Genomic DNA, 12,274 nt, shown 5'->3' with positions numbered 1-12,274 from the left:
AAAAAAAGACTTTAAGCTTGTTAATTTGTTTTGAAGACCTGGAAGTAATTTCTCAATGTGGGAAGTCATGATATGTTCCTGGCTGTCTCTTAGTCAGAATAAGTTCTTTGCATACTTCTCAGCCTGTACTTATTGCAGCACACCCTTGTTTCCTGCACACTTAGGCTGCATTCCCATGGGACCACATAAATATATAAGGAGGTTGTTTCTTAAGTCTCTTTTCAGTATGGTACCAAGATTCAGGATGGGAATGCACCTGGAAATGGAAGATGGGAAGTGTTCTCAAGTACTGCATGTGTTATCCTTTTTAGCTGTATTTCTTTCCAACTGCAAAAGTCACGTACATAATACCTCAAAACAATGTATTTATTTTATTAAAGCTAAAATATTTTTTTGCCTAAAGGAATACAGCAAAATTCAACCTTAAGAAGAAATTCTTGCATTTGACTCTATAAAAAACATTCAAAGTAATTACTATCTCCCCCTGGGTTTTCTTTCATCTGTTTTCTGCCCTAAGTTGTAGAGCTGAAGACTTAGGGAAAAGCTATGGTATATGGAACATGGTGCTCTAAAATTGTCATTTGGACATCATTATTCCTGTCCATTACTTCTAATTCAGCCACAAATAAAATACCTTTTTAATTGGTATAGGACAAAGACTGAAGAATAGGTAGATATCTCCATTTATATTAAGTCAGCAGTCTCAGTACTCATTATAGGCAGCAATTTATTTAATATCTGTATTCTACCTCAAGACGATATTGAAATCTCCTGTAATTTCTTCTATCCATCTCCTTCTCCTGAATACATCTCTGCAAATCACTAATAACTTTATAATATTGTCATTGGATGGGAATAATACCCTGCTTCAGTGACACAGGATAAAGCCTCTAATTGAAGCTATTCCAGTATAAATTTTCTATACTCAATGAAAAGAAAAAAATTTCCATGGCACGATTTACTCTATCGTGAAGTCTGGAAACACCATTTTTCTACCCTACAGGCGGACTCATCTCCACATCTTCTCTTAATTTACTGTGTGAAGAGGTTGAGAGCTGTGACTGCTCAGCTGGGAGAAGAGGCTCAGTAGGATCTCTTCAGTGTCCATTAATACCTGAAGAGAGAGAGCAAAGAATATGGAGCCAGGCTCTGCTCGGTGGTGCCTGCTGCCATGACAAGACTCAATAGGCACTAACTGGAACACAGCAAGTTCCTTCTGAACACCAGGGAACACTTCTGTGTTGCGCAAGTGATGGAGGGCTGCCACAGGCTGCCCAAAGGGGTTTCATCCTTGGAAATCTCCCAGAAGCAATGTGGATGTATGTGGCCCTGAGGATGTTACTCCAGGTGTCCCTGCTTGAGCAGGGGTTGGGCCAGAGGTCCCTTCAAACCTCAAGCGTGCTGTGAAAATGTGATTCTGTGATTCTGACGTAACTTCCAGGCCTACCTTTTTATGTCTATATAATAAAGGCAGAACACTGATATTTTTCCAAGTATCCAAAACTCACTTGTTTTCTTTATGTTGTGTGAACTGAAATCAAAGTTTAGACCTGTTTGCATTTTCAAGTATCCTCTATATCATTTTCTGTTGCACAGAAAAGCTTTGAAATACAGTTGAATCATGAGATGCTGTGAAGCTTAAAAATGTTGGTTAGCTTAAAATACTTAGGGCTGGGTTTAGTTGTTAGTCATTTTGGCTTTTGGCTTTTTTTCCAGAAATGAATTCTACATGTTGGATACAGCATTATTTATAGATCCATCAATTCTTTGGGATACTTTAAAAGCTTACTTTTTTTTTTCTTTAAAGCCTTTAGCAATTTAAAATAGGATTTGGGAATAATCTAAATCTCATTTGGTTTCAATCTTCAAAAATTGACTCCTAAGCAATGAAAAATTGTGCTTCATCTTCAAGGTGCAATGCTTTTATGATGCCGAATTCTGCTTTCGGAAATAGTTCAGTGTATGGAAATTCCCTCCCACATGAGAAGTGAATTCCAAGTATCAATGAAGTTCAGAAATCTCTGGTAAAGCTAAGTATCTTACTACAAATCCCCGCTCCTTCCCAAGGGCCTAATTATGAAGCAATTGTTCTTACCAGACCTGAGGGCATTTTATTTTTAGCTAGTTTAATGATGCCACATGCTTGCAAATTCACATGCATTTTACAAGAGTTTTATTCCAACTTCTTTCTACAGCATCTACCTAGCATCTTAAAAATAATCTTTCAGTATCCATTTTTTCATCTACACATTTATTCACAGTGCTGTTTTTCTTATTAAAGGAAAACTGACAAACAGTTCCTGCTGCGTAGATCTAATACCCAGGATTTTAAAAGTTGTTTTTTCCTCATTAGTTATAATAGAGACGTGCTAGAAGACTTACAGTTTACATTAGGCCAACATCAAGTTTATACACATCAGTCATGGAAAATGTAAGTCCTAGTATATAAACAATTTAACTCTTTTGTTAGGTAAGAGTCAAATGGTAAAAATCACATTGAATGTTTATGATGAACAGAAAATGCCCTGGTTAGCATTCTGCCTTGTGTGAGGTAGTTGCAATGTCAAAGTAAAGAACTGTCTAACAAAATAAGCACACATTAAAATAAATAAGTATCACAGAAGAAGCATACTTAAGCTCAATGTGACGAGCCTTGTCCTCAAGTAAGGTCTTAGTTTATTGCAGCTATCTCTGGTAGTATGTTCTAGATCTGAGACAATGCTGGTCTTTGAAATGGAAATATCTTAGAGTGATGGAACGTGAAATCAATATTCTCCAGTCTTTCAGGGAGACTAAAAGGGAAAAACATGGCACAAGCAAACAAAGTACTCAAGTATGAATGATGTTTTGTAAAAAACTTAGCATCAGGGAGCCCTGTGTGCTGCAACAGGGTATGCTCTTGGACAGAAATCTTTTTCAGCCACTATAACTGGGCTTTCTTTTTGGTATGGAGAAGGGAGCCCTAAAGAAGAATAAACTTATGGGTCTTACCCAAACAAAAAGTCAGGAGGTAACCAGGGTTCACACATAAACTGAGGTCTTGGGAAGCACTCCCACAACCTGCAGGTTGGACATGGCTCAATGCTCCCAGGCAGCATGAAACAAATGGAATGGGACACATAAATGTGCACTTCTCAGGCAAGACAAAAATGGGAGAAGGAAGTAAAAAAAAAAGACAGAAGTAAATCTATACAAGCATGGTATTCATGAAGAAGAAATCATATACAGAAGCAGAAGCCCTGGATTCTTTAGAGAATTCTTGGGTGATTAATTGCCTAGAGCAGGGGAGCATGTACACATGTTTTAATGCTTTGTGCAGATCTGTGTGTATATAAAGAATAACTGTTTTGGAGTCTGAATGTATGTTTGCTTCATTTGCACATCTCCCTAAAGACAAAACATGTAAATCCTCCACAAGGTTGAAGCAAGATACAGGCTTAAAGAAATGAGAAGTCTTTAAGTATCTGGGAGCTCTCTGGTGATAATATTGCAGATATGTAGCACAATTTCAGACAAAAAGGAATCTTCTGTAGGTTTTTCTTTGTTCATTTTTAAACATAATCCTATAACACTTCTGAGTTTCCCCCAAAACATAGGTGTCCCATCTTGGCCCAGACCTCATAAGGGAGTGAGAGACTCTGTGTGACAGCAAAGAACGTATGGCCAAAGAAACAACCACAGCATCTTCTACCTTTATGCAATAAAAGACAAGGGAGCGAAAAGGGGTCTTTTCAGAAAGCTAACAAGGGGAAAAGAGCTGATAAGGCCCATCCAGGCAAAAAAAACAGAACAAAAATAAGTTAAATGATCCTGTGTCAAAGACATTACTTGGAGGAAGAAGCAGAGGCTGCAGGAGGCTTGAACGTGAAAGATTTCGGTCTTCAAGACTAAGTTTTAAATGCTAGCTATGGCTGCAGCATATCTAAATAGCTCATTTAATAAGAGATGGCTTAGCCGAAACACCATTTCCCAGCTCTTGGCTCGTAATAACATGAATTCAGATATAGATAAAAATGGGTCAAAACAAAGACACAGTCAGGCCAACCAGGATATGTTTTACCCTAAGCATTTGCTTTCAAAATTTATTAATATCCATCTCAGTACTTCTTCTCCTGGAGTCCGTGTTTCTATCTGCATGTCTACAGACACTAACTTATAAAGCAGCTCCGGTCTTCAGATTTGCATCTGTATTGCTATGATTTGCACTCCCTTCTGGACAGCATCCTTCTCTCCCACTCATCAGTACCAAGACAAATATGATTAGCTCAGACAGTGAACAGCACCAGTTTCCAAAGGCATTGCCAGGTCTCAGCTCTCTTGCATCCTCTATCTGTTGTACTACCTCACAAGTGCCCCTATTCATCTTCTCATCAAAATTGTATGCAAGAAAATTCTTTCTAAATTTCAGTCTAAAACATGAATTGCTAGAACTGTCACCCATGCTCATATCACAATGCATCTCAGTTACTGCTTTGTTCTCCTTAAGCCTGTAGAAATGTAATCTGCCATCTCTGGCATCTATTCCATATGCTACTGCTTTGAAGTTTATTTTCTGAGCCCATCATTCGCTCGTGACATTCGTACCTGTGCATCCTTTCACTGGATACTCTCCCTTTCTCATCAGTTACAGGTACGTACTTTCATTTCCAAGGAATTTCAAAGTCTTATTTCATCCTCCTCCAGTGCTCTTCACGAATTTCTTTTCTGTACCAACAGCTCATTACATTTGCCCTCCATGTTCTACTTGTTAAATACAAGTATCTCTGTTCTTCAGTTGCATTCCCCACTTATCTGTAAATATTCCTGAATAAGTAGTACAAGACAACTGAAAAGTATTACATTCATTGTCTGACTCCAAAATTAGAAGCACTGAGGTTCTGAATTCATAATGCTGTAACAGTAAAGCTGGGTGAATAATTTACAGCATGAAGTTTATTTAATGAATTTTGCTTAATTTTCTGTTTACAGACTGATGAATTTGGTCTTCAGAAGTACCGTATCAATAATTTTTGCAAATTATTTTTGCCACATTGCTGAAGCATAAGCAAATTTGAAAACAGTTGTGTTTTGATGTTCAGGATAAATTTCTGTAGCCTAGTTACAGGACTATGTCTTAAAAGTAGGCTGTCAGTACAAACATTGGTGATGACATATCTAAAACTCACTGCCTGACAATAACTTCTGAAATAGTAGATGTGGTGGTGGTGATCATTCCTATTAATAAAATTAGTTTCAAGAATACCATCTGGAAAAAAAAAAATGGAAGAGATACGAGCACACAAGTTACTTATATTTTAAAATGCAAATGCTTTTTCAAAAGGAGTTGTGTTTATATCTTAAGCCTGATTCTCTAAGGAAATGAAAGATGGTTCCGTGCCTGAGTTTTCTATCCTTTTGTAATGCTTAATTGAGTCGCATTCACTTAATCCCGCAGTAACTTTTTTGGACTTCTAATTAAGAAAAGAAAAATAAATGGGGAAAAAAAAAAAAGAGAGATTTTAAAGACCCAGATCCTGCAGGCTGAGAAAAGATTCATGCCTGGATCAATGTGGGAGATTCAGAACAATGTTCCCAGCTGCAGAACTGGCTGTCATGTGAGCTCAGCAACAACAGGATCCCACTGGCACTCTGAGTTCCACAACCAGCAAGCAAAGCACACACACACAGCTCCAAAACAATCGCACGCTGCCTTACTCACTGTGGGGGTCAAGATTGTGGACAGAACCTGAAGACGGGGATGTGGTGTAGGGATGCTCAGGGTGTATGAGGGAGTATGGAGATGGAGGCAAACCTGCGATGAAGGGATCTGAGGAAGACCCAGCAGTTATTCCTTAAGGCAGTAACAGTGGAGAAATAATGTTTGAGGTGTAAGACATCCTTCCATAGAAAAACAGGCTTTGTTTATTCTTCTGCTCATTACATAGAGGTCTTAATTTCTCTTTTTTTTGAGTACTTTTTTTGAGTACTCATACATGTACTTGATGTGTAAATCTCATCTTGCCCATCTCAGCAGCCATCATCTTACGTAACTGATCAGAACAATATTGCTATGCAGTAATTTCTTTCATCTAAAGTGGCAGAAAGTGGTGAAAGGCAGTAATGCACGGTCTAAATGGCCTAATCTTCACAACTAATGTAAAAATATTCCTTCGTAGTGTTCTTGGATGACTCTGCCAACCTGCGCTCCAAACAGACCAGAGATTATTAGATACTTTATTTCCTATTGCTATGCAACCATAGTTTTTAACAAAAGAATGTCCTGAATGCCTCAGAACAGATAACTAAAATTAAGCTCTGGGAAAACAGTAACTACCTCTATATACCCGACAGAGAATACAATACAAAATGATACAATACAAAATGGAGACACAAGGTACAGCTTTTAATGGTGGGTCAGAAGTTCCTTGATTCTCATTGGCAGAGCTGACTTGAGAACCAGCACAGTAATAGCAGACTAGCAGACTAATACAAACCAATATCAAACTTCCCATCTTTTCTAGCTATAACACACACACACCAAAAAAAAACCAAAACAAACCAAAACAAAACAAAACAAAGAAAGAGTGTTGATACCTTCCATTCTAGTCTTCTTACAGCATGACATTTGGCTTCCAAACATTAGTAACAGTAACCCATTTTATCTTGGTAGTGTCATATCAACTTATGTCTATGCAATATACATTTCTGCCGAGGTAGTTATTAAAACTTTGCAGCAACAATAGCTATTATTATTTAAGTAGAGAATTAATATTTTTGGAAGCCTGTTAGAGAGTACTGGATGATAAAAACTAAAGGAATGCCACCACTGTGAGGACCTCCTCTCTACAGTCTATGAACAAATACTATTTAATGCAAGTGGAAAACTGGTGATTCAGTTTGAAAGCCTCAGATGGAAAATAAAGTCAACATATAATTTTAAAACTATGAATTTTTTCTTTGATGTATTCATAGTTATAAAAATAAATTTGTTCTGCTTTTCCTATCACAAAATTAAAATGTACGCTATATACAAAACATATTTTCTGTAGATTTCACAGGATAATTACACAGGTAGTATTTTAACTATACTTATTAAATTCTGTCTCCCTTCTTTTTTTTCTCTCAAATACCTGGAAACCAAATCCTCTCAAGAGAATGAAGGTGCTGCAGTCTGTAACAAGGACTAACAGTGCAACAGCTCCTTTTTGCAGGGCAGTAAAGGACCGGGGCACAACACATATCTCACACTCATTCCATTTGCTATGAATGGACAGCTGCTGTTTTCTTCGTAATCTTCAGTGGAAGGTTAAATCTAAACTCAAAAAACATTCAGGTTCTGCTGTAACAGAGAATACTTTAGTGCCTTTCAGGAGCTGCAGTTTGGGCTAAGGACATCACTGAGACATCATCCTTACTACACTATAACTGAAGTGTCACTTAAAGAAAACCAGGAGGTGTGTATAGGAAAAAAGGAATGTTGGACATACATTGCCAGGAGGGAAACATGATGACAGCTCAACATTACAGTACTTGATTTCAATGAACAAATTTCAGATTTCTTTTTTCCTGTGATATAAATAATTGTCTTTCACACTTTTGGAGGGGAGATACTGGTAACTTTTTCCATCTCAGTTTCCATTAGATTTTACTAACTTAGGACTTCAGCTATTACCTTGTAGATGTCCAGGAATCCACACTGATGGTCAAACCGCGTGTAGAGTTCATTCAGCATGCTGATGACTTGCATGGGTGTGCACTGCGCGCAGATGGCTGTGAAGCCAACAATATCCGAGAAGAGCATGGTGACATCGTCAAACTTCCTGGCCTGAACTTGCTGTCCCTGCCACAACTGCTGAGCCACTTCTTCAGGGAAAATAGAAATAAGGAGATCGACTGTTTTCTTTTTCTCCTCTTCCAGGGCTTGGTGTGTACGTTCTAGTGTTGCCTTCAGTTTATCCATTCTTTTTTTCAAGCCATCTTGGGCCTTCGCTTGCTCCCCAACCAATATAACATCACGAGTAGCATCATGGATAGGTATGTCCGAAAGATGGAGGCCTCGGCCCATCAGTTCATCCAGCTTGTCCACACAGGGAGACCCCAGAAACAAAATTGAATTGGATTCTGGCACATGAATCATTTGTCCCTTAACTTCCATCACCTGCAAAATAAAACCAGATTTTAGAAAAGCAAAGATCACCTGATAAGTGGATTTCTCATCTAATTCCTCCCTATTTACTCTTCAGTTAAAATGATAAGCACAAACTGCAGCCTTTTACACAGTTGCATCTTAAACACCTGTTCAAGTAATGAGACTCATATAGTCTGCTCACCAAGTAAATCAGAAAATAGTCTATATTCACACAAAAATATTCCCAAATCAAGCATGGGACTCCATTTTAGCCCAATCAAATCAGAAAGCAACCACAATAACACGTATATGTCAGAAAGGGTATAAATAATGGTTCTGAGTTGTGCTTCTTGAACATACCTGCCCTTAAAAGCAAATTCATGAGTAGCTTTTTATCTGTTAATTAGAAACAAATTTTAAAATCATTAAATTAAAGAGAATTAAAGGGAAACTACAACTATCTGAAAGCAGTCTAGGTGAAGTAGCTTCTGTTCTTTTTAAGGAAACATTTACTAATTTAAATGTTCTCATGCTATAGAGGAATCTAGTAAGAGCAGACATGAAAAAGAACTCCCATAAAATAATTAGTCCCACAGAAAAAGCTTATCAGTGCTTCTATTTCCCATTTGCTTTCTCACATATGCAGTGTATTTGATGGGTGACATTCTGTTAGAGTTTACAGATTTCTTCCTGATAAAGATCCATACAATTTGTATTTGCAGAATGGAAGAGAAAACAATAGAGAAGTATTATCAGAAAAGATCAGGTGGTATATCCTCCTGATGGATAGATTTTGCATTTGGCTTTTAAATGGCCATACACGCCATCTTCTGAGTCCAGTAGTTGATACAGATGAGTTACCTTTCAGTGCATTTGACAGAGAGTTTTTCTATTTTCCATACCTAGAACATCACTGGCATACAAAATAAATGTACACTGTCAGTTTCCTTTTCCATCTCCAGGTGAAAACAGGCTGTTAGCTCCAAAGTGTGTGACCATGTCCCCAAGATGAGCCTGTAGAGCCTGGGCTGCCCAGAACCAGAATAAGCTGCCCAGAGATGTTGTCAGTTCCTCTTCCCTGGACACGCTCACGGTCAGGCTGAGCAACCTGATGGAGCTATAGGCAGCCCTGTTCATTGCAGGGGAGTTAGAGAAGATGACTTTTAAAGGTCCCCTCCAATTCAAACAATTCTACAATAAGCAAGGCAAGTCACTGGCCTCAGAAATTGCTTCTGCTGTCAGCCCGCTGCTAGATGAGAAGAAAAATAATGAACTTCTCTTTGCTCCTGCTTCCCTGCTGTCAGTTTTAGGATTTAAATTCCTTAATGTGACCTCTGTCCTTGTGAATACACTATGCCAACAAGGCTGATGTTTTCTACAGTATGTTGAGAAGCTTTTACAAATATAATCTCCCTATGAAACTGCTCCATTTCATAAAAGTGTCTGCTATGATTTAACACAACTGGCAGCTTAGCACCACACAGCCATGTGCTCACTCATCTCCAGTGGAAGGCGGCAGAGAAATAGAAAAATGCAGAATTCATTGGTTGAGATAGAGACAGTTGAACAGGACAGAAAAGGAAGGGAAAATAATAGTAATTTATATATATATATATATATATACACAAAGCAAGTGATGCACAGCAGTTTTTTTTTTTCTCTCTCTCAATTGCTCACTACTTCCTGACTGATTCCCAGTCAGTTCCCAAGCAGTAGCAGCTCTGCCAGTCAACCCAGTTTTACTGCTCAGCACAATGCTATATGGGATGAGATATCTCTCTGGTCAGTGTGGGTCAGTAGTCCTGGTCCTGTCTCCCCCACCTTCTTGTGTACTCCCAGCTCCTTACCCAGCAAAAGGGTATGAGAAGCTGAAATGTCCTTGACTCTATGTAAGTACTGCTCAGCACCAACTCAAAAATCGTTATCAGCATTATTTTTCTCCCAAAACCAAAATATAGCATCATACCAGCCACTATAAAGAAAATCATCTCAACTAAAACCAAGACAGTGTCCTGATTCAATTTCAACTTTACCCCCTTCATCCTGGAGAAGAGAAGGCTCTGAGACCTTAGATAGCGGTCTTGCTATACTTGAAAGGGCCTACAAGAAAGCTGGGGAGTATCTTTTGGGCAGATAGAAACAGGATAAGTGGAAATGGTTTTAAACTGAAAGAAGTTAGATTTAGACTAGATATTAGGAAGAAATTCATTACTGTGGGGGTGGTGAGACACTGGAACAGATTGTCCAGAGAGGTTCTGGATACCCTCTACCTGGAAGCATCCTCTCAGTCTTTGCAAAGCCCTTTTCCTTTCAAAGAAGATTCAGAGATGATTCATCTCTATTCCAGTGGGCTTTGAACTGCAGCTATGATTCAGTACGATCTTCATCTCCTTTTGGAGTGTGTCGCTTCTCAGATCCCTCTCTGTATCTTCAAGTATAACTGAACAAGATGGGACATCAGGTTTTCTTGAAGCTAGTCATAGCCAAACTGCACTTCTGGGCAGCTCCCCAGAGCTGAGCAGCTTTACACCCAGATCATAAGCTTATAGGCAATTAGGATTACATCATCTATCTTTCTTGTAAGCAGGGAAAGATTGAAACCTTTCTGTCATCTGTTATATTTCATTACTGCTACATTTCATTGCTTTCCTGTCTCTTTAATTATCTTCTCACAGAATAAATTACCCACTGCAGAGAAAGGAGAGCACACAGAAGAGTCCTTGACTATCCAGGATTCTTCCAGCCTCCCTCTCCCAAAAGATCCAACCAGGAAACACTGGCAGACTTTAACACCACCATTTACAAGATGAGACAATCTCCTACTGCGCTGTACACCAGCAGCTACCTCAGCATGTCACTCAGGCTCTGCAAGCTCTGGGTTAAAAACATTAAAATTAAGTATGAATCTTCTAGAAAATATCAATGGGAACATGAGAGAGTATTTCTAAGAAATATCTTGGGAGCTTAAAAATAATTTTCTGTCTCATGTTTTGCAGCCTCTGCAGATTTTAAGAGACCTTCTCTCTGACTTCGATCAGTACACAAACCTTCCTAAATTGTGATAAGTCTTCACTTTTTAGGGCTTTTCATTAGGAATGGGTTAGGAAACATGGAGCACTATGCCACACTTCTGTAAACAGTTCACCTCACATACTAGACTTCATACAGTGAACAAATTCAATGGCAATAAACAGACCTTCTTAAAATGGCATATAATTAATTAAAGGACTGGAGAGACTGGAAGAAAATCAGCTTACAATGAAGAAGTCTAGAGAGTGTCATACATTCAAGGTACCCAGAAAACAAGTTAAGCCCGGAACAGAGAAAGATGAGTGTACATTGAGGACAAGAATATAGGACAACTTTTAGGAAGGTGAATTAGCTGCTAAGCTAAAATCTAAATCAGTTGGACATTCTTTAAATGTCTTCTCTTATCTCTAGATACAAATAAAGCATCTAAATAAAAAAAACCCAAAATCCTAACAAAACACTAGCTTCCATTACAGACATCTGCTGAAAAAAGCAAAGAGAAATGCATATAGTCTCTGCAGAAATGAAAAAGCATTTATTTTTTCAGTTGAGTAAATGTGGCAAAGTTTGCTCAGCACAACTCAGGAGTTTCTCAGGTTCTTGTTGAGGTAGAACCCTGAGCATTTGTTTACAAGCTGGATTTCCACCTCAATGCATTGTCAACAGAACACGATTCCACACAGCAGCAAAATGGCTGTTACAAATTTCTGATTATTTATAGAAGTCTCTGGGGTGTTATGTAAGGCACAACAGTCTCCAAACTAAAGTGAGCAAATTTAACATTTTATGTGTGTTAGGTACTTCATGAACATGCAATGGCAGCAAGAATGTTGTAGGGAACTCCACTTTAAGAAATCTAAAACACTGGTGGAAATATATTCGTTTTTCCACAACATAAAAGAGAGATGATAATGTATTATCATTATATATACTATGGCCGCCACACCTCAGATCCAGGTTTATAAATATCTGAGGTGTGGCAGCCATAGTGGGGAGGCCAGTCTCTTTTCAGTGGTACGTGAAGACAGGACAAGGGGAAACGGACATAAGCTGCAGCATAGGAAGTTTTGCACGAAAGTGCGTAAGAACTTCTTCACGGTGAGGGTGACGGAGCACTGGAACAGGCTGCCCAGGGAG

At 38.5% G+C, this 12,274-nt stretch overlaps 1 protein-coding gene across 1 annotated transcript in view; it reads right to left on the bottom strand.

Moving 5' to 3' along the window:
- The window catches only part of GUCY1A2 (guanylate cyclase 1 soluble subunit alpha 2), a 90,495-nt gene that overhangs the window by 63,075 nt on the left and 15,146 nt on the right, over positions 1-12,274 (bottom strand). Inside the window, exon 3 of the mRNA XM_019612084.2 lies at positions 7,652-8,137. Coding sequence (XP_019467629.1) covers positions 7,652-8,137 — 486 coding nt within the window. The remainder of the gene's footprint in view (positions 1-7,651; positions 8,138-12,274) is intronic.

The sequence above is a fragment of the Meleagris gallopavo genome, chromosome 1, assembly GCF_000146605.3.
Source record: "Meleagris gallopavo isolate NT-WF06-2002-E0010 breed Aviagen turkey brand Nicholas breeding stock chromosome 1, Turkey_5.1, whole genome shotgun sequence".
Taxonomy (NCBI): domain Eukaryota; kingdom Metazoa; phylum Chordata; class Aves; order Galliformes; family Phasianidae; genus Meleagris; species Meleagris gallopavo.
The sequence above is the reverse complement of the archived record's forward strand: the minus strand, read 5'-3'. Positions and strand labels throughout refer to the sequence as shown.